The 27,875-nt window shown below is 45.3% G+C and overlaps 4 protein-coding genes across 5 annotated transcripts; 1 reads left to right on the top strand and 3 right to left on the bottom strand.

Moving 5' to 3' along the window:
* Positions 1 to 77: 77 nt before the first annotated feature.
* Positions 78 to 3,799, bottom strand: LOC100216721 (Clathrin light chain 2). The gene is made up of 3 exons (NM_001143126.1): positions 3,441 to 3,799; positions 929 to 1,082; positions 78 to 829 (listed from the first exon to the last, which is right to left on the bottom strand). The coding sequence occupies exons 1-3, from the start codon at positions 3,770 to 3,772 to the stop codon at positions 398 to 400; spliced, it is 918 nt and encodes a 305-aa protein (NP_001136598.1). The 5' UTR covers positions 3,773 to 3,799; the 3' UTR covers positions 78 to 397.
* A 2,083-nt stretch (positions 3,800 to 5,882) lies between these two features.
* On the bottom strand, positions 5,883 to 9,086 carry LOC100283695 (uncharacterized). Its single transcript, NM_001367170.1, has 9 exons — positions 8,863 to 9,086; positions 8,660 to 8,730; positions 8,211 to 8,275; positions 8,087 to 8,131; positions 7,925 to 8,005; positions 7,353 to 7,420; positions 7,061 to 7,109; positions 6,546 to 6,706; positions 5,883 to 6,188 (listed from the first exon to the last, which is right to left on the bottom strand). The coding sequence occupies exons 1-9, from the start codon at positions 9,048 to 9,050 to the stop codon at positions 6,125 to 6,127; spliced, it is 792 nt and encodes a 263-aa protein (NP_001354099.1). The 5' UTR covers positions 9,051 to 9,086; the 3' UTR covers positions 5,883 to 6,124.
* A 4,363-nt stretch (positions 9,087 to 13,449) lies between these two features.
* On the top strand, positions 13,450 to 14,547 carry LOC100272945 (Dof zinc finger protein DOF1.6). The gene is made up of 2 exons (NM_001147397.1): positions 13,450 to 13,668; positions 13,792 to 14,547. The coding sequence occupies exons 1-2, from the start codon at positions 13,549 to 13,551 to the stop codon at positions 14,305 to 14,307; spliced, it is 636 nt and encodes a 211-aa protein (NP_001140869.1). The 5' UTR covers positions 13,450 to 13,548; the 3' UTR covers positions 14,308 to 14,547.
* Positions 14,548 to 14,751: 204 nt separating this feature from the next.
* Positions 14,752 to 19,392, bottom strand: LOC100193671 (uncharacterized). 2 transcript variants are annotated; one of them, NM_001358857.1, is made up of 8 exons: positions 17,837 to 18,851; positions 17,363 to 17,767; positions 16,659 to 16,749; positions 16,335 to 16,492; positions 16,203 to 16,254; positions 15,989 to 16,071; positions 15,760 to 15,853; positions 14,805 to 15,597 (listed from the first exon to the last, which is right to left on the bottom strand). In NM_001358857.1, the coding sequence occupies exons 1-8, from the start codon at positions 18,674 to 18,676 to the stop codon at positions 15,062 to 15,064; spliced, it is 2,259 nt and encodes a 752-aa protein (NP_001345786.1). In that variant the 5' UTR covers positions 18,677 to 18,851; the 3' UTR covers positions 14,805 to 15,061. The 2 variants fall into 2 exon arrangements, with proteins under 2 accessions (XP_035818796.1, NP_001345786.1); XM_035962903.1 differs by having other exon boundaries at positions 14,752 to 15,597; positions 17,363 to 19,392.
* Positions 19,393 to 27,875: the final 8,483 nt, after the last annotated feature.

Below are 27,875 nucleotides of genomic sequence, written 5' to 3'. Positions count from 1 at the left end.
TAAACGTGCTACTGAATTCATGCCAGAGCAATGCAAGATTGCTTGCTTATTGCACATCTTGAGATTACTGTCGTATTAGCGCGGTGACATATCATAGGAGTATTATTCAGTCGAACTCTCAGTAACAGTTTCAGGTCTGAACTTGATATCACAGGCAGCATCTCAGTGAAGGCAACACTTGGGCAAGGGGGAAAGCAGTAAACATACAACTGCTGTGGTGATACAATCATGAATGTTCTGCGCTATGATGTAAAGACATCCGGATGCAGATCTCCTCTACAAAAAGATCAGCAGCGCGGGAAAGACGAGTCTGGAAATTATCTGAAATAAAACACGCTTTTCCATCTACTGACAGTTAAGGCTCTTGTGTATGTCTTAATAAAGACACCCTTTCCGGTCACTCCGAGGCTGCAGGCTGCTCTTTCTCCGCCTCCGAGGGGCCATTGGCGGTGGTTTCTTGGCTCTCAGCAGGCTGCTTGGCGCCGTTTGCTGGGGCTGCCGCGCCGCCTTCTTTGGCGCCGTCCTTTCCACCACCTTTGGCGCTGCCATCCTTTGTGCCCTCTTTAGCAGCAGGTGCTGGTGGTGGAGGCTGCAACATATGTGGCGGCGGAGCATGCTTCAGCTTCACCAAGATATGGCGCATCCGGGACAGGTCGGTGGGCTTGCCAGGCTTGGGGCCCTGGACAACTGTGATGGATGGCTTCTTGTCCTTGTCTTTCTTCCCCCGCTTCTCGATGGTGGCTATTTCATGTGGGATGAGATCTGAAATCGATTTCCAGTACTGCTTGTCTGCGCCGGCGTGGAATTTCTCCTGGCTGGCTACAAAAATCTGTAGCATACCACAGGAGCAATTAGTGTCCAACATAGAGATAGATTAGCTTTACAAGCACAGACGAGAGCCCTAGATGCTTATATGATAGTCGCATACCTTCTCCCTCTCTCTGTTGTTCACCATGTTTGACGCACAGTTCTGTATCCTCTTCTCAAAAAAGGCTTTCTTGAATTCTTCGGCTTCAGCAATTATTTGGGCACGTAGCTCCCTCTCCTTCTGTTCTTTTTTCTCAAGTTCCATAGCATTTTTTCTAAGACGTTGTTGAAAAAGGAAACAACAACAACACCAGATTAAAACTAGAGTGACAGGAAAATAAGAAAATGTCATTGTTCGATTTGAGGGCATTAAAAACCAGGACAGGAAATTGGTCTGCACCAGAGCACCCTCAGACTCCTTACAAATTGACTTTAGTGGACTTTCCACAATATAAGCATTAAATCAAAATCGCCGAACATACAAATCTACTACTGCTTTGAGCCAGGGATAATGTCCTGATGAAGCAGATCATACCGAACACACCTTAAATTATGACACAGCGCAACTCCAATATTCATGAACTTCTATTAATTAACTACAAAAGTAAATTCCGAAAGTAAATGTAGGCATGCACTAAACCATAAAATAAACAAGGCTGTACCAACAGACAATTGTGTCATAGACTATATCATGTTAGGAAGTGCACACATTTTGCAAGGTGACAAAGTTGAGCGGTAACAACTTCTCTGGGAGGTACACCTTCACTGATTTGAGGATTTCAAGAAAAACAACAGATGTGAACATCTTAAAAAATAAATGTGTCCACCTACACCTAGTGGTTACTTGGTCAGGACTGATGTGATATCAACAAAGCATACAGTTGGAAGAATGCAAGTCAATATGAAACATTGAGTGGTTGCAGAAGTTCACTGATGCAAAACTAATTATTACCCCCAAACAATGCATCAACCACCTGGAAGAGAACAATCATACAGTAGGACTGTTAAGTCTGTAAACTACATCTGATTCTGAGAGTATAGGTAATCCAACAAAGAACATTCTCCAACTAATATGATATTTTTAGAAGTCAAAATGATTGCCTGCCACAAATTCATATTCTAGTTTGGCCTACCTTTTACAGTTTAACCTCCATTCCTCTGGTTTCTGTGAGACTTGGTTCATACAAGTTTGATATATAGGTAAGATTGGGACAAATACAAGATGAATTCCATCGAGGTAAAATAAAATAGCTAAGGAAGATTCGTTTGGAATTATGTCATGCTAGCTTAGGTTAAATTTTACTTTCTATTGAATAGCACACCAATTCTAGATATAAAAAAACTCGGCCAAGAATGGAATGACCGCCCTCCCGGCATAATATTAAAAAGAGACCGAAACAATGACCCCGTCCGAGAAAATCTCCGAACCCTGTCCTCCCATCACTAACATGCCGGCGTCATACCGTCCACTCTGCAACGGATAAACTAACCCGAGAGTGGATAAGGCACAACGAGGGGATTTTTTAACCAAGCCCGAAAGTTCGCCCCCGAAGGGAATCGAACCCGGGACTTGGAGGTGCTACTCGGAAGCATTAACCACTAGGCTAGAGGCCCTTTTGCCACCAATTCTAGATATATATGCTTAAAGTTTTTTTTTAAAAAAAACTTTCCTAGGTTGTAGGCTCCTTTTGGTTGGACTATGTCAAATAGAAAATTGAGCAATATATAGTTCCATTCTAATGAAATCTAGCTAAGAGAAAAACACAAAATTCCAAGGAAAAAGTGTCATTGTGTAAACACTCACTCCATTCCGAATGGCAAGTCGTTTTGGCTTTTCTAGATTCGTAGTTTTTACAAAGTATCAGACAGTCACTAAAAAGCTACCTAAAAAACTAAAATGGATTATAGTTTGGAACAGAGAGAGTACCTCTCAATTGCTGTAATAAAATAATTTCAGGGGTAAAGGCACAAGAAAGCAACTTTAATCACTGGGACCATAGGCGCTAAGTGGTCAAGGAAAATTACTGCACACTGCTGTATTCGCAGTTTCATGTTTTATGGTGATCTCCATACAGTAGCTCCATACAATACTGTCAATGGCACTGATAGTATGGCAAAAACAGAGATACTAGAAGATCCAACTACAGTTACTGCTATATGGTAGTATCAACGATTCAAACACTTAGGGCTAGTTTGGCAACCCTATTTTTTTTCAAGGGATTTCCATTTTCCCAAGGGAAATTAGTTCAGTTTTCTTTGGGAAAACGAGAATCTCTTGGGAAAATGGTGTTGCCAATCTAGCCCTTAATGGAGAACAATACCCACCCTAGAAGGCCTGCAGCTATACCCAAGTTCTCAGCATTGAAACTAGTCCGTGACTGGCTATTCCCTTAACACAAACTTCTAGCGTCTCCTAATACCTAATTAACCTAAGTAATAAAAAACAACATTTTCCTTTGTGGTTCATTCACCTCCGTAGAGCAGAAGAAACAGTTAAAATTAGTCGAAAGATCGCCAAAAGGCGTTAGATCTGACTCGAACAGCCGGAAACCTAGCCCACACGCAAGCAAGCATACAGGCAGCAAAACAGCGTATGCCCCAAGCAGATCGGAACCAGCGCCGGCGGTGCTCACCTCCGCCACTCGCGGAGGAGGATTCCCTCGTCCCGCCCCATCTCGGTGGGCGGCGGTAGGATCGGGCCGTCGCCGCCGTTGGGCTCGAGCTCGGGGGAGAACGGCGAGGGCGAGTACCCCCCGGAGACGTGGCGGATCGGGACCCCATCGGACTCGACGGTGATCTCCTCGTCCACCTCCTCGACACCCCCCTCGGCGAAAGAGGCGTACCCGCCGTATCCGTCGGCGGCGGCGACGTCGGCCGCGGCGGCGCCGAAGTCATCGGAGTCGAAGGGGTGGGAAGTGGTGCGTGGGAGGTCATCGGTGCCGTCGTCGGCGAAGAAGGAGGCCATGGTTGGCGAAGGGGACGCAGAGATTCGCGGCCCGGCCTGGTGGACTTGACTTGTCACTGGTGGTGGCGTTGGCGGGTGCGGGCGCATTTGTGTGTATCCGGATGGGGAGAACGTATCTTGTGAGCAAGGAGCCCTGCTGCTCCCATGAGCAAAATCAATCCAGACCACACCCTCCACATCCAACGGTGCTGCGTCAGGGGGATTTTTGTAAAATGTCACCGTTGGATGTGGAGGGTGTGGTCTGGATTGATTTTGCTCATGGGAGCACCAACGGTCCTTGCTCACAAGATACGTTCTCCCGGATGGGTGCTTGCTCCGCCACCGCCAGGCTGATTAACGTGTTTTTTACAGGGGACAATAACAATATGCACAACGTAACTATAACTTTTATAATGTAGTCTTTATCATCAGTCTACAACCATATAAATGTTACGCCAGTTTTTCTTTTACATACTCATATGCACAACGGAACATGATTTTTTTCAATTCAAATAAAGTACGGAAAGTATAGAAAAGGCATTAGAAAAATACATAGCTCATTACAAAATAAAACTACATAAATTAAATAAAGTTCATAAATTTGACAAGTTTTAAAAAAACAATGAAAGCAAAGTACAAAGCTCTTATGCAGTGTGGCGGCCACAACCATATCCAAAAAGGAGTTTCTATTCTACCATATGATGTTTTTATGCTTGCTGAAAGTCCAGGGGCATTACCGAGCATTGGATGATTCCAGCCGATCAAAGAATGGGCACCTCGAGCCACTTGCAACATGTTTGGAGTTCGACAAAATATTTTTTAGGGAAATAGCAAGTCCTAATATCACAGACAATAAATTGTGAAGACATCAAGCCCTCAGATCGCTGGAGGATTTAGAGTTCGACAAGAGATTTTTTATACTCCCTATCTTTGTCAATAAGTCTCTTCGGTTTCAGCTTCTTACAAGGTTGTGAACAAAGAACATACTGCTTCCAAAGTATAGAACGTTGTGGAGATTGCTCGTTGCGCATGTAGGTGTGCAAATGAAGGAGAAAACTTGAGAATTTAATATGGAAGTGTGTGAATGAAGGAAAGAACCATCCTCTTATTTATAGGTGGACTCCGGATGTTTTGGGATTTTTTTTTCCAAATTCAAGCAGTTGGGATTGTATGGACGAATCATAGGCTGCCACATGGATATTAGGCGGTCGATACCGACCACGCTCGGTCGAAAGCGGTGGTAGCCCCAACGCATCGATCGGTATCGACCGTATAGTCTCCAACACGAGCGATGTCATCTAGACCGGTCGGTCAGTCGTGCCATCTCGCGCTACGACCGAAGGAGTCGATACTGACGCCCCGCCCACCACGCCAATGTTGGTACCCACAGTCTTAAGGGCACCCACGAACTTAATTCAAATTAAGTTCGTCGACGCCCACGTTCTTACTTTCACCTACGAACATTTCATGAATCCTATAGTGATTAATAAAATGGTCCCTTATGTAAAAAGGATTCTTTGTTGTGTACTTTTTCGTGGCGCGCATTCAACTCATCGTATTGGGGTCTGTGTTTTCAAATGTAGCGTCATTCCTATAAGGTCATACTCAACTGAACGTGCATACGAATAAAATACTGTTTTATATTGTATATTGTTCGAAGTTTAAAATAAAGATTGTGATATAAGGTGAGATAGAAAGGTTGTTGCAGACAACATAAGCCCTTCGTTCTGAGTAATTTGGTAACCAATACCTCCAGCGGAATGGTATGTGGTTTTCACATGGATGCTATTTTTGTACTGTCGCAGTGGCAGCTAATTCATTCGTTCCAAAGAGTACCATTCGTGGTTTCTTAAGGAGTCAAACAGTTTTAAATTTGATTAAATCTAGACAAAAAAATTCACTAAATTTATGATGCCAAATAGACCTTATACTAGATTAATCATGGAATGTATTTTCATAGTACAGTATATACTATTTAGTCACAAATGGTAACATATTTTTAAGTTAGACTTGATCCAAACATATAATTGCATCTTTTGGGACAGACGCAGTAGTACAAAAGGATTAGTTAGCGGTCAGTTCCCCAAGGACGTCAAACTCGAACCAGAATCGTTTGACCATACCCATAAGCTAAGCCAGTGAGCATCACTGTATTTCAGTTTCTTTTGAAAGACAACTGTATTTCAGCCATTCAGTGCAATTCTGGATTGGGGAAAAGAAATTCTACAGTCACCCTATGAGCACTGTCTATAGAGAATGTACAACTAAAATCCAGTGATACATATAGATGTACAATTGACGATGCACAAGTACAACATTGGAGACGACAATGGCGGCTTGCTCTGGTATCATGGTATGACGCCACATCACATGTTAAATTCTCCGTAGCATATTTATGTATGTATAACTCGAGAACATGACAAACAATCTTCTAAACCTGGAAAGACACATGGAATTTGTTGATTATCTTCAATAAAAAAAGAGCTTCCCTATATTCAAGAAAAAAAGACAATCCCTAACTACTGAGTTAAACATGGTACTTCTTGTTTCCTGATACAGGTAAGGTATTGATAGATGCCATCTCTGATGATATATGGCAGCAACCAGCAAGTTAGTGATTCATTATATGTTGGTCATGATATCTTGCGAGTAACGATATGAATATGATGCAACCAGAAACTTTGTTATGAACTTATAGAGGCTACGTGGATTGATCTCCAGTACGCTATCCAAGTTGGCAGAAGAGAATGCTATCTCCATGAAAATGCAAATACGAAACTCTTATAGCACTTACCAAACCCACTGACTTCTGTGTGCAGCCATTGCCTCATAGCTTCTGGACGGGCTACTGTTAACTAGAGTATAGATTGGCTGTTTTGTCCATGCGAAGGACGTCAATGAAGAAAGCCAAATGTCAATCGGACCACTGTACTTGCGAAGAATACTGAGACTTGCCTGCATTTATGAATAATCCAACGTGAATCATTTCTCCTCCACACTAATGTGTTCTTCCAGCATGAAGAAACAAAATATGGTACAATCAGCACCCTAAAACAGCAAAATCTAAAAAAAAATTATAAAGAAAAATTAAGTCATCTACGAAATGCAGATGGCAATGTAGACAGTAGCATTATAGTTTATGTGTTTCTGGTTCCAAGAAAAATTAAGAGCTCATAGCTTCAGCTAAACATAGCACTGACAAAGTCAAGAAAGTAACACACATATTCTCTTCCTCTCTACGGTGAATATCAGTCTGAGAAATAAATCCAAATAATAAGGTTGCCGAAGGATTTAGGGGGAGAAACTTACTAGTTCCCAAGCTTCCACGTTCCCTTGCCTGTTCGTATGGAGAAACTTGCTGTTCATATAGAAATAAAGATTTTAGACTCTGAGTGAAGAAAATACGAAACTACCTCATAAATGTGACATGCATATGTGTAGCATAAAAATACACAAGTAAATGAAATAAGCATAAGTTGTGCACAGTCAAAGAACAACAGGTCTGATGCCCAACATATCGGAGTCCCAATGTTAACAAACCATTTCAGCAATTCATGCATGTGGCTAATCATGCAGTGTTAAACCAGACAACTGAACTAACCATATGCCGTGATGAACATCTTTGTGGTTTGGATGACCTGATACTCCATATGAATCAAATGTAACAATCTAAAATGACATCAAATATTGCATCAGTAAGCAGCTGCCATCAAAGGAAAAAAAAACTAAACAATTTTTAGGTATGTAGTAAATGAAGGTAAAGGCAACTGAATATGGTATAGAGTACTAAGTGGCTATTGGCAAGGGAAGCATATTGAGATTTGAAAAATATGGAAATTTATTAAGATGTATCAGATAGCAAGGATTCATTCTCAGGATCTTTAAGTAGATTTGGCAAGCTGTGGCCACAAGTGTCTTTTCTTAAGAAAAGAAGTGATAATGTTTGGGCAAGCATAACCCCAATATATGTCATTTTATATATTACACAAAATGCAGACCTGCATATTTGTATACTTGAATACTCATGTTACTACAACACTATAACCTGGACGATCGAAGAAACAAGCACCAATGGCTCGAGGTAACTTAATACGAGTGAGAGGAGAAGCCGGTAGAATACTAAAACTGCAATGTATTTTGAAGTTCATAAGCTCTCTGAGATGTAGCCACTACCGTGTCAATGGCCCACAGTTGGACATGCTCCATGGTAAGTTCTGCTACTAGTCCATGGTCCCATTTCTCATGAAATCCATCCTATGAAATGTATAGGGTCAAGATCACATGTTTTTCAAACAGTATGTAGGAGTATGCAAGTACGGACTCAAAATAAAATACCTGCAATTTTGGGTGGTCCAAGACTTTGACTTGTTCATGTGGAATCTGTAATGACATGATCTGCTTCAGAAACTGTATAAAGATTGTTTTTAAGGTAAAATGGACTAATTAAGGATCTGAGTACCTTGAGGCTGACACAGGCGTGGTACAATTCTTCCTTACGAGTATCTCCCAGACCATCAGCATTACCTGTCGAAGGAATAAGTTTGTTCTGGGTGAATTACTGTTCACATGCTATGGGAGCAAAACATAATATTAGACTTTGTGCTAAAAGCTTCCATAGCGCTTGAGATGTACATATTACTATTTTTTTACTTTGTATTAATTCACTAAAAATCATGTACACAGTGGCGCTGCATGTTTAAGCACCGTGCATGCATCAGAGATGAATATCTGGTTTGTACTGTCGAGGATACAGTAAAAGGACATCACGGTTGCCTATGACAGTTTTATTATACATCCTAACAGACATTACAGTGGCACAGGCACGTTCCTGTTTCGTGCTGGGCTCAGATGAACAAATGTATAGGGCAGCGGAAATAAACATACAGCGCCAGTTGCTTAACATCTAACCTCGAGACATGCACAGAATGTGAATACTGTGGCCTTTCGACTTGAGGAAAAGAATGGTTGGAGCGAAGAACCTGTAGCGCCAAAAATGAGAAAACAATAACAATCAAGCAACACATCAAACCAGAAGTCCAGAACTAAGCAGGCGTGAGGCGTTCCACAGACATGGCAATTGCGCATTGAGTCCACAAGGAGAACTAACATACATGGACTCGTCGTCGGGGTGGGCGACGACCAGCAGCACGTTCCGGCTCCTCCTGTCACCGCTGAGAGGGGGCATGAACTGCGGGCTCGAGGGCACACAGGACGGCGCGGCGGAGGAGAGGACCCGCCCCAAAGAGATCGCCCACAGGAGCACGGCTCCCGCCGCGAGGACCATCCAGATCCACGCCATGGAGTGAGAGAGGCAGCAGGCGCTAGAGGAAGGGAGGACGAACGCTGATGGACCGTGGGCCGTGGGCCGTGGGTCGAGACGAAGACGAAGGCGAGCGGAACTCGAATCGACGAAGGGTAAACTGAACTAAAAGAATATTTTAATAAGAGTTATACAAATATTGTTCATAAGGAGAGTAATTTCAACCTTTGTATATCTTTTAATACTCGAGGGATCACTTGGTACATACTTCCTAGAAGCCCTAGAGTATGAGGATTTGTATAATCGTATTAAAAGTCTTGAATGGAAACTGAGTTGAAAAATATGACGTGCATCCCTACATGCACACACTTTATTCGTTACATAATGAATATGGTAATATTCGAGATGCATGAACCCGCGAGTATAATTGAAGTAGTTGTGGTAAGTTTGTAGCCAGGAGAATTCTTCTCATAGGGTTCAATCCAATGTTGAATAGTATTAGTTATAGTTAAAACTTGAGAGAAGCCTTCTGATAGGTGAATATGTATGCCTAAGTCGATCGCACTTAGGGCATGTTTGGTTTAGTAGAGAAGAATAGAGTGTCTATATTCTAATTTCCTGGATATTTGGTTTTTAACAAAAGATTAACGGAGCGGCTCCTAGAGTCTTCATATAAAAATTTACCATAAATAATTAGAGTGCTCCCGCTCCACTAATGGTGTGTTTAGTTTGAGAGTCAACTAGAATGGATCGGCTCTATTTCAGTTTTTGGGAAAGGATCCGTTCTATTATGTGTTTGGCAAGCAGAACATAGCCGCTCTATTTTTTGTTTGGTTGAATAGTATAATAGAGTGGAGCCGCTCCATTCTTTGTTTGGTTGGAGAGTCATATGAGTTGAACGTGAGCGCTCGCATCCAATCGTTTTGGTGGAGCAGGAGCGTTTCGACTATTTATGGTAAATTTTCATATGTAGATCCTATGAACTGTTTCGTTCTTCTATAGTTAGAAACCAAACATCCAGAAAATGAGAATTGAGTCGCTCCATTCCTTTCCACTCCTCAACCAAACACATTTTAAAATGGTCGGATGCGAGCGCTCTCTCGGACGCGAGTGATCTCCTCTCTCTTCTCCCATCTACACTCATATGACTCTTCATCCAAACAAATAAAGAACGGAGCGGCTTCGTTCTATTCTACTCTTTAACCAAACAAAAAATAAAGTGACTCTGTTCTGCTTGCTAAACGGAGAATAGAACGGCTACAAACTTAAAATCCGGAATGGAACCGTTCTATTCTAATTAACTGTCCAACCAAACACACTTAATCGAGGGTACCCTTATCCACTATTCTAGTTGTTCCAATATTGGAGGGTGGGTGGTCATTAGTGGGACTATAATTTATCTTGTAGAAAATCCCCTCAACGTCATCAAAATTTATACCAATTCCTTCAATAACAACTAAACTTATGTGTCCCCTTCAAGACTATTAATTTATATTTTCTATCCTTTCAATGCCATTGCCATTACATGCCACCGTTAAGTGGTGCACGGGCTCACGTGTCACTGTTAAGATGGCCTTGTAATTTTAGATGGTATTTTGGAGCTAGCACGAGCTAATGTGATCTAGTTGGTACTAGATCAATTGAATCTGATATGTGCACCCCTTATTTTTAATTTCTGTTAAGTCTCCACTCGATTAAGGCCCACCGCGCTAAACTATATGCACGCCAATTTCAGCAGCAACTCGTGTGAAAGAATTAAGATTCCCCAAAGCGTTTTCAGCCAATCATTATCATTGTCTAATGGTAGAGAAGTACTCCTACCTGCTCAAATCAATCCTTCTAATAGCTAGGTAGCATCTCGAAATCCGGACACATATATATAAATACTCCCTTCGTTTCTTTTTATTAGTCGCTGGATAGTGCAAAATTGCACTATCCAGCGACTAATAAAAAGAAATGGAGGGAGTATATTATTCCATAAATCACCCTAGATTTGTTCGTCTATGTTACCATCATGAAACAGTAGTAGTCAGGATATCAAGTCGTGTTGCTACCGTATCGCTTAGCTATAGATTAACAACTGACATTCGATAGAGTGACCACAATTTGTTTCTTATATGACTCGTAATAATAGGATCTGTGCTGTATTGCACGACAGATTGTTTCTCATCTAACCCAAAAAGAAAGCATATATTTAATACTCCCTCTTTCATAAATTAAAATCCATTTTTATAAATTAATGGATTCATACAATAGTTAATATATGTGTTTTATATTGTGTATAGATTTATCATTATTTATTTAGATATAAATATAAAAATTAAGAGCTAAAACAATTATTATTTTAGAACAGAAGAAGTACTCATTGATATTCAAATATTTGATGTAACACAAACTAAATTTTAGTCAGGAGAACCAAACACCCATGCCACCAAGATTCTAATAATGCTAGTAGAGTGGAAGAACATTTTAGAAACTTCTATAGTAACATATATTTGCTAGCTTCTTTATCCTCGACAAGAGTAGCTGTTGATGTAGCGGCGATTTTTTTAAAAAAAAAAACTAAAATATTATCAAGCTAAAACTATCAAGTGCGATCAATGCCATCTTAACGGTGAAATGGGGCACATGCATCGCTTAACTGTGGGATGTAACGGTAATGAGATAAAAAATATAAACCAATGGTTTTGAAGGAATCATATAATTTTAGATAGCATTGAAGAGATCGATATAAATTTTGATGGTATTGAATAAATTTTCTCTATATTTTGGCAGATCGTCACAGCCTCGGAGGTATAACATTTGTATTAAGCAACATCCTCTCGAGTGAGCCCACGGTACGGTTTGTCGCGGCGGCGTGCGTCCAACTTGATCAGCTCCTTGGCGTTGTCGATGAGGTCGTCGAGCCATCACCTCCAGCGACACGCTGCTAAATAAGTCGACCCATGTGAGCCTATACATTTGATATGTTTGTTTTAGCGTTTTTCCTAAAAAGCTTTCTTTAGAAATTTAGGTGTGGAGAAAATCTAAGTATCGTAGAAATTACGTGAAGAGAAAGATAAAATAGTATATAAGGTTTAGAATGTATAAAGTGATGGTTTTCTACTAGCACAACGATTCGGTCGATATTGTGTTCATATTGATTTTGATCAGTTTTAACTAAATTGGTTCTCATAGAAGAATAAAAAGCTGAGCGTTTGACGTAATCCATAGTATTTAAGTTGTATAAAATAATGGTTTTCTTATTATCATAATGATTCGGTCGATTATGTCGTAATGATTCAGTCGATTATGGGTTCTCTCGCGTTAAATTTTTTAACGATTTTGACTAAAGTCCACGTTGATTCTCTGGAGCCGACGCGGCAGAGGCCCCCACAAGTGGACGAAACGCTGTGTCGCTCGTCGTCCTCGCCTAGGCTTTCGAGGGGCCCAGCCAGCCACCGACCAGGGCCCGCCGCCGCGTCTTTTCTCCCGCCAACCCTCTCCTTCATTCCACGCGCCGCGGGGCCCACCTCTTCCGGTCCGGCCCGGCGCCATAGGCAGAGAGGGCATTCACGCATCACGCCGCCGCCGCCGCCGCCGCGCGGGTATGGTCGACCTCGATCCCTTGCCGCCCTCACTCCCCGTTGCGTTGCCCGATCAATCATCGAGCTGGCCGCCTGCCAATGGCGGCGCAAGGCGCCAAAACGCCTCGCCTCGGCGCACGCACCGCTAGGCTAAGCGATAGAGGCCGCCTGCCCTCGCGTGCAGACGGCCGTTTCCTCGATAGGCAAACAAACCCAGGTCACGGTCACGCAGGCAGAAGCAGAACCGCTCTCCGTCCGTCCATCCCGTCCCGTGTGTACGCCGACGACGACCCGGTCCGACGTCCTGCCCTTCCCCGTGCTCGTGGCACTACCAGACTCCTGCTCCTGTAGACCATGCATGGCGGGCCCTAGGCCAATACCACTCGAACGCACGCACGCCGCACGGTCAAGTGGCGAGGTAGCTTCACGTACGCCGAAGAAGAGCATCTCTGCTGCATGCGGTGGACGCCTGTCCGGTCCGGCGGCGGCCTCCCCTCCCCACTCCAGTCCCCATGTGTGCAATGCAACCAACGACCCCTCCGCTCGAGACACACCAGTGAGGCAGTGAGTAGTGACCAGACCAGCCAACCAACGCCGCGCGAGCTGATTGTGATCCAGGTCGGACTCGACGGTGACGGCTAACGTCTCTCTCGCTACCGCCGCTGCCACTGGCATAGTGCCATCCCATTCCATTCCCCCGGTTTTTTAAATTTCACTCTGCGTGTAAAATATTGTAATTTATACGGCCTGCTGGAGATGGCTAGGCGGCTAGCTCTAGCAGCCCTCCGTATATCCCAGAGAGCGAGGTGGTGACCACGCGCGCGCCCACAGGGCCGGGCCAGCGCTAGACACTCAGCTGATTGCACTGAGCAGTGAGCACTAGCTAACTCTCGGCCGAATCGCTGGGCGTCTATTAAGCCGACGCCAACGACGACGGCTCCTCGGCATGCGAGGTCCTGCTCGCCCGGGGGATGGCGCCTGCAGCTTCGATCCTCTCGGTCACCGCCGTCGCCGGTTCCAAGCGTCCGGCCGCTTCCGACGCTGAGCTCCCGCTCCTCGACCTCGACTCCTCCTCGCTCCACCAGCAGCAGGTCAGTAGCAGCGTGATCAATCCTACGTACGTACCGTACCGACGACGGCACGCACGGCAGTTCTGCGATGATCGATCACTGACGTATATACTACGCGTCTGCGGCTGTGGGCTGGCATGGCAGGGTGACAAGGCTGGGCGCAAGGGCCAGGACCAGGACCACCACCAGCAGCAGCAGCTGGAGTGCCCGCGCTGCCGCTCCACCAACACCAAGTTCTGCTACTACAACAACTACAGCACGGCGCAGCCGCGCCACTTCTGCCGCGCGTGCCGCCGCTACTGGACGCACGGCGGCACGCTGCGCGACGTCCCGGTTGGCGGGGCCTCGCGCCGCGCCGGTGGGGGCGGCAAGCGGCGCAGGGTCTCCTCCGCCGAGACCTCGTCGTCGTCGCCGCCGGTGCCTGCGTCGCTCGCGGACGCGTGCCTGTCCGACCTCCCGTCCGTCTTCCCGTTCCTCAGCGACGGCAGCTTCTTCCCGCAGCTCGACCTCGGCGCCGTCGTGCTTGCACCGCCGGCCTTCTCCTCCTCGTGGCGGTCGGTGGCCCCGGACTTCTACGACGGGCTCGCGCCGTGGGGCGACATCGCCGGCCTCGACCTCAGCTGGACACCACCGGGGAGCGCCAGCCGGTCGCCGTCTTGAGGGGGCTCCGGTTTTAGCAGTGCGGCCTCATGAGCCATCCTAGCAAGCAGTGTGTTCCGTTTTGATGAGCCATCCTATCCTATCCTATCCAGCTAGGAAAATTTAAGCAGCTCGATCAAAATTCGCCTATGCCTTCACTGTTAGATCAGTGAATAATCTTGATCTGTAGTTGGAGCCAGGATGTAAGATCTGTGCAGTGATTTATCATGACAATAAAATTAAGTATGTGTCAAAGCGTCTAGCCCTAGCATACTCTAGTCGCTAGATGCTAATTGCTAAACACCATTACTGCTGGTTCAAGCAAAACACCGTGGTCGCAGAAGAATGGTTTCTTGCTAAACAGACCCCTAACAGCAACAAACTAGTACATTAAAAAGATCAGCTCGTAAGATATGATCAGTTTTTTCTATAGCTAGGTACAGAAAGAATGAAGTGTCAGGCAGGAAAATGCAAATTCATGAATTTGAAAAATATTTTCATTTTGTACATCACTGTGTGTAGAAAAATACATGATGAGAACAAATTAAGTTGATGTGTGCTAAGCATACAGTTACAGAGCTCTGTGTATTGTATCAACAAGTGATATTGCTAACTATATGATAGTGTGGTTCTGGGGGTACAATCTTGAAGCACCCAAGGAGACAGAGAAACACAGGGAAGTTTTCGTAAAACTGTCGGCAATCTACATCTACCGATGGTATATACAGTAAAGAACCAAACAAACCCTATCTGCATGATCTCACTCACGCTAGCTTTACACTTGAACCGGGAAGCCAAAATTCTGGAACACCCTGATCTCGCCTCCCCGCCCAGCTGTGACAATCACCAACCCCCACGCAGACCGGCGCTGGACATCCATAGCTCCAATGCAAAGATCGGACGAGCAGTGACCAGGGCTGCTCTTGGCTGACGGTAACTTTTCGTCAGGCCAGGATGTGGATGCTCTATCGCCTGGATGTCTACTGGTGCCTGCGTCAGAATTGTGCTGGCTGTTCTCAGCTGGGATGTCTCGGCCAGAGTTCACTGCTCCATCTGAATCGCTGTGCCTGCTGCTTCGAGATCCAAACGAGCCCCGGGCTTCAGCACCAGGCCATGTGACAGCCACGGTCACGCCATGGCAGTGGAAATGCTCATATGAGTTGGTTACATCAACTGTGATCCTGTTCCTACTAGGGTGGGAACTGTTGTCATGTCTCCACACATAGACGTGAGAATCCTCGCTGGCACAGATGATGTATTTCCCATTCGGAGCTACAGAAGCTGAGATTTGGCTACTCGTGTTCCGAAGCCCTGGTGAAAGGATTAAAGTCAAACACCAAGTAAACTTCAATGCCCAGAACTACCACACAAGCCCATACGGCTCCACAAGTTAAGTGGATGTCCTTTATATTAGCCAAAAATAATACAGGTAACTAATCTGAAATTTATCGTGGCAGCAGAACGTGGCATTACCTTTAAACTTGTGAACAAATTCATCGCCGTTAACAACACGTATTCTTGAATCTGCAGAAGTAATCAGAACTTCCGATGAGCTTCCAGGAGCAAACTGTTGCAAGGAACACATATATAACTCAGTGGTAGATAACAGTATCACACCAGAGGCGGGAGGCTGCAGGAGGCGATCTGCCTTTCTTAACAAAAAAGAAGTTGGCCCGAAAGTGGATGCTCTGTGCTATATTACCTGGAATCCAGTTATCTTCTTCTGGCCAGATTTCTTTTTCCTAATTCTTAAATCTATCTGACTTTTGTACAGAAGCTTCTTCTCTGCAATGATTAAACGAATATGAATATCAGTCCATCGTATGAGGAACTGGAGCTCTCTAGCCAACATCAAAAGAGAATAACTGCACAACTTCACATGAGTATGTGTGAGGACGAGGTCAAGGCTGTCATACCAGATGTATCAAATATATGACAGCATCCCTTGTGAGAGCCCACCATTGCAACCTTCAAAAGCCATAGAGATTAAAATCAAAGCAGATTTTTATGGTAAAAAGGAATATGCACTAGAAAAGAACTACTTCAACCTGTCCATCAGGGGAATAACAAGCAGCGGTAACCATCTCATGAAGATCATTCCAATCCTCAATCTTACGGTCACGGACACTCCAAATCCGAACTTTCTCATCCAGTGATCCACTAATGAAGAAGTTGTCATCCACAGGATTGAACTGGATGCAAGTCACTGCCAAAATTGTGGTTGCAAAGAAGAAAACCAGTTTTCATGACGGTCCAAAGTTGAAACAATTTGTACCAAAGAAAAAAAGGGAATGCACCTTTCTTCTTGAGAAAAAAAGAGAGAATATCTCAACTAATGGATAGTTAGAGAGATATCATGTGCCAAAACTCACCATAGTCCGTATGTGAGAATGTTTTTAAACAGGTACTGGTAGTGATGTCCCAGAGCTTAACAGTTTTGTCCATGGAGGATGAGATCAGGTACTGCAGGAGGTGTAAATTATTAGCTGTTTTCTGACAGTGGTGGCCAATAACTTGTACTAACTGTTTCCTGATCGAACATTAACATGACCTAAAGTGCCAAAAAAAAGCAGGCCTAGAAGAACAGGGAAGTAACCTTCTTATAACAGCAGAAGGATCGTGATGAATATAAATATCTTGTATTTTTCTTTATCAGACAGACATGTCAATAAGACAATAATGTCATGTTTGCACAGATAAGTAATGGGCAAACCAAATTAGAAGCAGCAAGAAACTTCACTGTGAACTTTGTGTAGTGCTCAGTAGCAAGATCTCCTGTTAGTTACATGCAGTTTAGTGTTACATGCTGAAGCTTATGCCCAAATTCCCATGTGGCAAAATGTCAAAAATGATTTGTTTGCAACATTGTGCATTCATTTGGTTTATAGTCATTTTGACGACAGAATTCCTTGCAAACATACTAGAAATCATCACAACAAGAATCAAGCGTTTCTTTTCTGTCTGAAGAACATTGAGCTGTGCAATTAATCAATGAGATGTTTCAGAATTAATACCAAAAATATCCCAAAATGTGTTTGGGCAGTTGAACATGGAGACGAAGATCACAAATTCGCACCTGAGATTTGGACCATGACAGATCAAGAACATCAGCGGCATGCCCCAGAAGCGAGCAAACTGGCTTGTCTCTGAAACCAAACACACACTCAGGAACGACCAGATGATCAGACCCTACAGACTTCCGATTGCTCTGCTTCCTCAGCCTTCTCTTCTTATCCATGTCAGCGCAGGTGAATGACAATGCAGCGATCTCCGGTGAATCATTCCCAAGAAACGTGAGAAACGGGCTGCAGCCACCACCATTCTCCTTTGCCAGCGAACCTTCCCCGAGCAACTCACCCTTTCTGTCTCCCTCAGACACCTCCCAAACATGGATCACACGATCCTCTCCAGCAGTGGCAAGGTATCGTCCATCCAGGCTGAAGTTGATGCACCACACGGAGCCCGAGTGGGCAGCCAATTCCTGCGTCATGAACAGCCCGGTGAGCTCCTTGCACGCCTTCCCGTACTGTCGCACCTGGACCCTCCTTACATCGCGCGAGCCGGCGCCATCGAGGCTGTCATCGGTGGCAGAGCTGAGGCGCCGCGCCTCCCTCTCCTTCTTCTCCTTCTCCTTCTCCTTGTCCCCATCGTCGGCGCCGCGCCTCCCGTACGCGACGGTGCCCGCCAGCTGCCTGATGCCCCGCAGCCACCCGCCCCCGGGCTTCCTCCGGGGCTTGCTGGCCGCGGGCGCGGCGTGATTGGAGGCGGACGCGGACGCCGCGGTGGTGGTCCGCTTCATGAGCTCGTGCACGATCGGGGAGCGGCCAACGCAGAGCTCGAACTCCTCGAAGGTGAGGTGGCGGCCGGTGCCCACCTCCCGCACCACCTCCTCCTCGTGCACCTCCCCGACCTCGAACTCCGTGCCGTCGTCCAGGTTCCGGATCCGGCATTGCTGCTCCCCGCCGCTGGAGCTGGGGTTCCGCGTCAGCGGGGGGCTCCCGAGCCCGGCGCCGGATCTGGGCTCCTCCGGGGGCGCCGGTGGCGACGCCGGGGTAGACGCGGGAGGCGACGGCGAGCGGCGAGGCGGCGGGTCGGAGGCGAGGCCCAGGCGCTGGAGCAGGAGGCGGCGGCGCTCCTCCACGGAGGTTGGCTCGGAGATCCAGACGTCGTACGCGGAGGACAGCGGCTGGTGCTGGTGCTGGTGCTGGTGGAGGAGGTGGTGGCGCCTGCTGCGGCGGCGGCGGTGGTCGGCGTCGTCGTCGGAGGCGGAGGCGGAGGAGCAGGAGGAGGAGAGGATCCGATCCAGCGACTCGTAGAACTCGTCCTCCTGCTCCGCCTCCCCCTCGCCCGCCGGTTCCCGCAGGCCCCGCGCCCGCGCCGCCTCCGGCATTGCCGTCGCTCCGGCACCGGCACCCACCCAAGGCGCGCGCGGGCCGGGGCTGTGGTCTGTCGGCGGCGAGCAGACCAGAGCGGTGGGGCGCGCCCAAACGGCGAGCGGATTTATACGCGAGGTTTGTTGGTTTCGTGTCGTTGTTACAGCTTCCGCTCGGCTTGTGCCTTGTTTGTTACTGCTGCTGCGACTGCGATGCGTGCGGCGGGGCGTCGTCACTCTGCTCCTTCGGTTCGGACTCCAGCTGGGAAAGGAGGGTGCCGAGCCAGCACCGACGGACTACGGTGGTCCAGCCGCGACGAGGTAGAAGTGGGAGTGGAACGTGGAACGGAACTATGGAGGTGGGTGCTGAGCACGCACGGCGCCATTTGGCCTGTCGCGAACGGGCTGCTCGGCAGTCGGCACGTCGAAGCGTACCAGGTGCTGATCTACTGGGGCCGAGGATCTAATGGGACCGACGATGACGGGTGGGGCCCGAGACAAATATCTCTCCCTGGAATAGTGGTTTTCGTACAAGGAGTCTCTCGTACAACAAGCCCCACTAACTGGCTGTTTTATATGAACCAGCCAACCAGCAAGCAAAATGTGTTGCACAAGAAGATCATGTGCTATGCTATTCTCATATATCACCATTCTATGTGAACTTTTGGTTATAGTGGTTTGGTTTGGGATAGAATCAAACTGATCTAAACTTTGGTTAGACATTTTGTTTGTTTGTTTATAATAGCCAACTATATTAAGATCAACTGCAGGATACACATACACAGGCAAAATCAGGGAGGATGGCTTCTATTGATTCTTGTACTACATCTCGTTCTTGAGGCTGGAGATGCGTTCAAAAGTGAGTATTTGCAGTGAACAAAAAGGCTCGAGTAAAATCACAATAAAAATGCTTATCGGAATCTAGCTTATCATAAAAAATTGCATTTTTTGTTGATGTATCTAGGATACCTCCCGCACGTTCTGTCGTAGAGACTGACGAAGGAGACGCTAGGCATTGGCCCTGTTTGGTGCAGCTGCTGCTTGTTGAAAAAGCAGCTTATCTGATAAGCTGGTGAAAAGCAGCTTCTGCTTGTTGGCTGCTTTTAGTGTATTTTGAGAAGCAGCTGAACTGATAAGCTGCTGCAGAAGCTAGCTGTTTGGCAGAACTTCTGCTTAAATTTGTGAAGAAGCTGAAAATAAGTTGTGCCAAACAGGGCCATTAACCGAGGCAGATGTTTGTGTGAGAGAGATTGAACATACTATATAGGTGAGTGTGCTGACTATGTATTTAGCATCTTATAGTTTCTCTTGCGGAGCATGTCCCTTGGTAAATACATAAACATAAACCACATATAGTATGTCCGGTGTATGTCTCTTGCGGAGCATGTCTCTTGCGGAGTATCATAATACTATGTTTGCGGAGCATCTTATAGGTGACTGTCCGGTGTGCACCGGACATGTCCGGTGCGCCAACGGCTCTCTGGCTACCAACGGTCGGCTTCGCCGTACAAGAAAAGAAATCGGGCACCGGACACTGTCCGGTGTGCACCGGACTGTCCGGTGCGCCAGTCGACAGAAGGCAAGATCAGCCTTCCTAGAATGCTCTCAACGGCTCCTAGCTGCCTTGGGGCTATAAAAGGGACCCCTAGGCGCATGGAGGAGTACACCAAGCATTCCTACAACATTTCTAAGCACCAAGACCTCGATTCCGCGCATTCGTTTCATTGTGATAGCATATAGAGCTCTAGTGGAGTTGTGAACTCATTGAGTTGTGTTGCGAGCTCTTGTTGTGACTTGTGTGCGTGTTGATACTCTGATTCTTGTGTCTTGTGTGCGTTGCTAATCCTCCCTTACTCTGTGCTTCTTTGTGAATTTCAAGTGTAAGGGCGAGAGGCTCCAAGTTGTGGAGATTCCTCGCAAACGGGATTGAGAAAAGCAAGCAAAACACTGTGGTATTCAAGTGGGTCTTTGGACCGCTTGAGAGGGGTTGATTGCAACCCTCGTCCGTTGGGACGCCACAACGTGGAGTAGGCAAGCGTTGGTCTTGGCCGAACCACGGGATAACCACCGTGCCATCTCTGTGATTGATCTCTTGTTGGTTATTGTGTTTTGTTTAAGACTCCTCTCTAGCCACTTGGCAATTATTGTGATAACACTTAACCAAGTTTTTGTGGCTTAAGTTTTAAGTTTTACAGGATCACCTATTCACCCCCCCTCTAGGTGCTCTCAATTGGTATCGGAGTCGTTCTCTTCACAAAGGGACTAACCGCCCGAAGAGATGGATCCTAAGGGGAAGGGTATCGTGATCAACGATAAAGAGAAGGAATCTTTCGTCAACGAGCCGAAGGATGACAAGCCTACCGACTCGGGCTCAGGCCATAGACGGAAAGATGGGAAGAAGAAGAAGACGAGGCGCATCAAGGAGATCGTCTACTACGACGACAGCGATGAGTCTACTTCTTCCCAAAAGGACGACGACCACAACGACTACGAGAGGAGGAAACCGGTCAATTCAAACTTTTCTTTTGATTACTCTCGTATTCCTCAAAGTACAAATGCTCATTTATTATCTATTTCACTTGGTAAACCTCCTCATTTTGATGGAGAGGACTATGGATTTTGGAGTCACAAAATGTGTAGTCACTTGTTCTCTCTCCATCCTAGTATATGGGAGATTGTAGAGAGTGGAATGCACTTTGATAGTACGGATAGTCCCATGTTCATTAATGAGCAAATTCATAAGAATGCACAAGCTACTATTGTTCTTCTAGCTTCATTGTGCAGGGATGAATATGTAAAGCCCAAAAATTTGTATCAGATAAAATAATCATATAAATAAATAAATATTTACATGTTTTTATTAAATTATTCAAAGAGGATTATTCTCCTCATAAATTATATAAGTAAAAAAACACTTTAAAATAATAGGTGAAAATATATCTTGATAGAGATTTCACATAACTTGCTCAAATAAAATATGTAATAGATAGCCACAGTGGAATTAACTTTTAATTAAATCACACAATCATAACAACCTTTTTCCTAAAGTAAATGATGGGTGGGTATTTCGTATTTGCAACATAGACTAAATAAATATTTGATATATAAAATAAAATAGACCATGTATAACATATTGGAGTTTTTGTTTGACACTTAAATATATTTTAAGTTTAAACTCTATGTAAATTTAATTCGAAACTTGAATCTTAATTGAATTCAGAATTTAGAATAGGTAAAAAAAACTGACATCACTGGGCCGAAACGCTTCCTTGCCGGTCCACTTCTTCAATTTTCAGCCCAAACCAGCCCACGGAAACCACGTGACGTCCAACTTCCTTTTCTTCATTTTTTATTCCTCTTGCCGCAATGACATCACCATGACGCGATCATTGACATCAGCATGCAAGTCACCGTGTGGTCTGTTCTTCTCAGAATCGCTGACGCATGGGCCACCCTGGTCAGCCTTGTCCTTCCTCCGTGCCGTATCAAACTGAATCCTGCCGAGATTTTCTCCGGCTGGCTGGGAACCATAGCCACCGTCGCTATCGTAACAGACGCAACAAACTCGACCACATTTTTTTGGAGATAGTCACCATCTTGCATCCCCGTCGTCCGGGAGGGGAGGTTTCGTTTCCACTCCACGGCAAGCCATAACAAACCTCCGACTCCGACTCTGCCTCTCTCTCCATCTTGTGCGCGCCGGCCTGAACGAACGCGATTCCCAGGCCGATTTCTTCGCCGTGACCCAACAAGCACGATTGGATTTTCCCCCTTGAAGCATATAAGCCTCCTGTGCACCCCTCCCTCTTCCTCCATCGGTTCATACCCAACCACGAAGGAGGGCACAAAGCAGACGACCGTGAGCGAAGGAATGAAGGTCGTTGCGGGCGGAACCGATGGGTTCTTGAAGCCGAGGTAAATCTTTGACCCGCCTAGATTTCGATTCCAAATTTCGAGCTCCCATTCGCACATCCGATCTCTAGCGTTTGACTCTGGCATGGACTCATGTACGCAAACGGCCTCAGACGAGCACCCCGCGATCTCTGTAACAAATCAGCCTGACTCATCTCACCGCTTCTTGATCTGTCGGGCGCCATGGGCCTCTGTTGTGACAAGTCGGCAGCAGTCTGGGAGCCAGCGGTAGTAGACGAGAACAACAAAGCTGGGCGTTGGCCTACTAGCGTTGCCGGGTGGATGATGTTCTGCCGGGGCAGACACCATGAGAGATGGGAGAGAGAAAGAGAGGGATAGAGAAGACCCTATTGCGCCGCCGCACGCTCAACTCGCACTCTATCCCGCTCGGCGGCCGAGAAGGTGTCTAATGGGAGCTACATCCAGCTAGGGTCGTGCGGGGGTATTGAATTCGGGCTCGGGTGAAGGCGCCGTGCGACAGATTGCTCGCCGGAGCGATTAGAGTGCCGCGGGTCCGCCGTACACTGGGGCTGGGATTTGATCCCGGATTCTAGTCTGGCCTGAACTCTTCTCAGTCGTTTGATGTGGATCCGGCGCGTGATAATCGACCTAAGGACTTAAAATCCAGGCGCCTGGTCGAAGATCCAACGGCAAAGATTGCGTAACTCTTCGCTTAAAGGATTCATTTAATCTGGTGCATAGGATTTCGATCTGGCGGCTCTAGTTAACCCGTACCCCCCCTTCACCGAGGTAAACTTTACTAAAAAGTCCTCGTGCTTTTACAAAATAGAACCCGCCGTCCTCGCTAGTAGGCAAAACTTACAATAGAGTACCTGGACTTTTTAAATATATCCCGGGAAACCTTTACTAAGTCAAAATAAATAATTAGGAAACCTAGAAACTTGTTTATGGCATAACTTACTCGTTTTAAATCCGTTTTACTCCGTTCTAGTTGCGTTAGCTTCATAAAAATATTCGCTACATACTAAAAACATTAATCATACCATATCTCATACTTTTATAGTTAGATATTCATTTAACCTACGTTTAGTAGATTAACCTCTCTGAATCAAAGTTAATATGTTTATAATTATAGTTTGGCTAAAATATGATCCCTAATTATATTATGATTTAACTTAAAGTTGAATTAATTATTTATTTAGGTTATTTTCTCACATGATCTATTAAATCAACATAAGGTCTAGTTTTAAGTGCTTAAATGGCGTGGATCTTCGGGAAAACCATAACTTCTTAACCGTAACTTCGAATTTAGTGGTTCTTGTTCCCACGATCTCATAGCGACTCGTAGATTATTATTACGCAATTTATTCTTATGTTTGGTGTGATGTTAATTTTGCCTATACATTGTTTGTTTGTATTACTACGACTAGCGTGAGGTCACGAGTCAGCTGAAGAGCAAGTTGGTACCTGGAATCTCAAGTCCCAGGCAAGTTGTGCCCTTGGTCACTTCTTTTTACCCACTCATGTTCTAATTAATCATAATGATCTGCATAGGTTAATTTTGATGGGACCCAATAGGTTACCCTAGTTTGTCTATCTTTATACCTTGTTTACCACTGAACTTTTTGGGTAGTGCTTGCTAGTGCTTTATGTGGTTTTGGGTATGGAGATACACTATTCATGATCACACTTTTATTATATGTTTATTATTACTGTTCATGATAAGATCATTATGTTAATTGGAACATGGAGCGACCACCCGGGAAAACAGTGCTACCACAAGGGTTTAATGGGACGCCCTTGGCCGATTAATTAGGAAAGCTAGTGGAAGACTATCTTACCTGAAAGGGGCAAGGGCAGTAGGGGAGTGGTCAGTGTAGGGAGGCCCTCGGGAGGATTTTGCTGCGATGGCGGTCCTGCAAGGGATTCCTGCATTGGAGCTTCCTATAAACTGTAGCGGGTTTTCTGAAGCTAGTGGAACTTTGTAAAGGCCTCGTAGTGTTACCCTGCCTCGCCTCCTCGATAGAGGTGTATGGGAAGTCGCGATCCCTTGGCAGATGAGTAACATGACTTGTGGGTAAAGATGCGCAACCTCTGCAGAGTGTAAAACTGGTATACTAGCCGTGCTCACGGTCATGAGCAGCTCGGACCCTCACATGATTAATTTATGGAACTAAATTCAATTTGCCATATGCATTGCATCGCAGGTGATTTTGTTGTTACTTTTGTTCTACTACTTAACTGGGTTGGTATTTACTTATACTTAGTAACTGCTAATAAAATTTTGACCAACTTTAAAAGCAATGCTCAGCTCTAACCATCTCCTTTGGTAAGCCTTACACTTCACGTGAGCTCCCACCTTTGGCGAGTTCATGCACATTATTCCCCACAACTTGTTGAGCGATGAACGTATGTGAGCTCACTCTTGCTGTCTCACACCCCCCCACAGGTCAAGAACAGGTACCACAGGTTGAGGCGCATGGAGGATACTGCGATGTGTTCGTGAGAGGTCTAGACCGTCGTCTCCCAGTCAACTTTGGGTTGCTGGACCGTCGTCTCCTTATAAAGTAATTATTTATTTTGTATAGAACTCCTGTTATATAGTAAAGATGTGACATTCGATCCTGTGCCATGATTCATCATATGTGTGAGACTTGGTCCCAGCACACCTGGTGATTATGTTCGCGCCCGGGTCTTTGTGCCCCGAAACCTGGGTGTGACAGAATACCACAAAGTGAGCGGCTTGGATAACGCCAAGCAGATCTGGGACACCCTCAAGATTTCTCATGAGGGGAACGATGTCACCTTGCTCACCAAGATGGAGTTGGTGGAGGGAGAGCTTGGACGATTCGCGATGATAAGGGGCGAGGAGCCAACCCAAACATACAACCGGCTCAAGACCCTTATCAACAAAATAAGGAGCTACGGAAGCACGCGATGGACGGACCACGATGTCGTCCGACTGATGCTAAGGTCCTTTACCGTTCTTGATCCTCATTTGGTGAATAATATTCGTGAGAATCCCAGGTACACCAAAATGTCGCCCGAAGAAGTCCTTGGAAAATTTGTAAGCGGGCGAATGATGATCAAGGAGGCAAGGTACGTGGATGACGCTCTGAATGGTCCAATCAATGAGCCTCAACCTCTTGCTCTCAAGGCGACTAGAAGCAAGGAGGCACTACCTAGCAAGGTGGCACAAATTGAGGCGGCCGGACTTAATGATGAAGAGATGGCCCTCATCATCAAAAGATTCAAGACGGCGCTAAAAGGTCGCAAGGGGCAGCCAAGCAAGACCAAGACAAAGGGGAAGCGCTCATGCTTCAAATGTGGTAAGCTTGGTCATTTTATTGCTAACTGTCCCGACAATGATAGTGATCAGGATCAAGGGAACAAGAGGGAGAAGAAGAAGAACTATAAGAAAGCAAAGGGCGAGGCACATCTTGGCAAGGAGTGGGATTCGGATTGCTCCTCGTCCGACTCCGACAATGAAGGACTCGCCGCCACCGCCTTCAACAAGTCATCCCTCTTCCCCAACGAGCGTCACACATGCCTTATGGCAAGGGAGAAGAAGGTATGTGCTCGAAACTCTACTTATGCTTCTTCAAGTGAGGACGAATCTAGTGATGAGGATGAAATAGACTATTCATGTTTATTTAAGGGCCTAGATAGAACCAAGGTAGATAAAATTAATGAATTGATTGATGCCTTGAATGATAAGAATAGGCTTTTAGAAAAACAAGAGGACTTGTTATATGAAGAACATGACAAATTTGTAGAAGCACAAAAATCTCATGCATTAGAAGTTAAGAGAAATGAAATGCTTTCTTGTGAATTATCTTCCTGCCATGAGACGATTTCTAGCTTAAGAAGCATTAATGATGATTTGAATGCTAAGTTAGAAATAGCTAGTAAATCAACAACTTGTGTAGAAAATGTTGTTATTTGCAATAGATGTAAAGATTTTGATATTGATGCTTGTAGTGAACACATAGCTTGTATTGCAAAGTTAAATGATGAAATGGCTAGTCTTAATGCCCAACTTAAGGCTAGCAAAAGTGATTTTGATAAACTAAAGTTTGCTAGGGATGCCTACACGATTGGTAGACACCCCTCAATTAAGGATGGGCTTGGCTTCAAGAGGGAAGCCAAGAACTTAACAAGCCATAAGGCTCCCATCTCCGCCAAGGAGAAAGGGAAGGCCCCTATGGCAAGTAGTACTAAGAAGAACCATGCTTTTATGTACAATGATAGAAGACAGTCTCATAGGAGTTGTAATGCTTTTTATTCACATGCCTATGATTCTTATGCTATGTTTGCTCCCAGTTCTTCCTATATGCATGGTAGGGATATGCCTAGGAAAAATATTCATCATGTGCCTAGAAAGAATATTGTTCATGTTCCTAGGAAAGTTATGAATGGACCCTCTACAATTTACCATGCTTTAAATGCTTCCTTTGCTATTTGTAGAAAGGATAGGAAGATAGTTGCTAGGAAATTAGGGGCAAAATGCAAGGATGATAAAACTTGCATTTGGGTCCCTAAGACAATTTTGACTAACCTTGTAGGACCCAACAAGAGTTGGGTACCTAAGACCCAAGCCTAAATTTGTCTTGCAGGTTTATGCATCCGGGGGTTCAAGCTGGATTATCGACAGCGGATGCACGAACCATATGACAGGGGAAAAGAAGATGTTCACCTCCTACCCTCACATGATTAATTTATGGAACTAAATTCAATTTGCCATATGCATTGCATCGCAGGTGATTTTGTTGTTACTTTTGTTCTACTACTTAACTGGGTTGGTATTTACTTATACTTAGTAACTGCTAATAAAATTTTGACCAACTTTAAAAGCAATGCTCAGCTCTAACCATCTCCTTTGGTAAGCCTTACACTTCACGTGAGCTCCCACCTTTGGCGAGTTCATGCACATTATTCCCCACAACTTGTTGAGCGATGAACGTATGTGAGCTCACTCTTGCTGTCTCACACCCCCCCCACAGGTCAAGAACAGGTACCACAGGTTGAGGCGCATGGAGGATGCTGCGATGTGTTCGTGAGAGGTCTAGGCCGTCGTCTCCCAGTCAACTTTGGGTTGCTGGACCGTCGTCTCCTTATAAAGTAATTATTTATTTTGTATAGAACTCCTGTTATATAGTAAAGATGTGACATTTGATCCTGTGCCATTGTAACGCCCTGAATTTGGGGGTAGATTTTTTTTCTTTTTTTCTCTCACCAAATTCGGGCGTTACTCTTTTCTTTTCTCGTTCCCTCGCTAAACTTTGACCTTTTCCAAAGTTTTAGCGGGTTCGGCTTGGGATTCCCGTGTAAAGAAAAAACCCTA

Source organism: Zea mays, chromosome 10, assembly GCF_902167145.1.
Source record: "Zea mays cultivar B73 chromosome 10, Zm-B73-REFERENCE-NAM-5.0, whole genome shotgun sequence".
Taxonomy (NCBI): Eukaryota; Viridiplantae; Streptophyta; class Magnoliopsida; order Poales; family Poaceae; genus Zea; species Zea mays.
The sequence above is the reverse complement of the archived record's forward strand: the minus strand, read 5'-3'. Positions and strand labels throughout refer to the sequence as shown.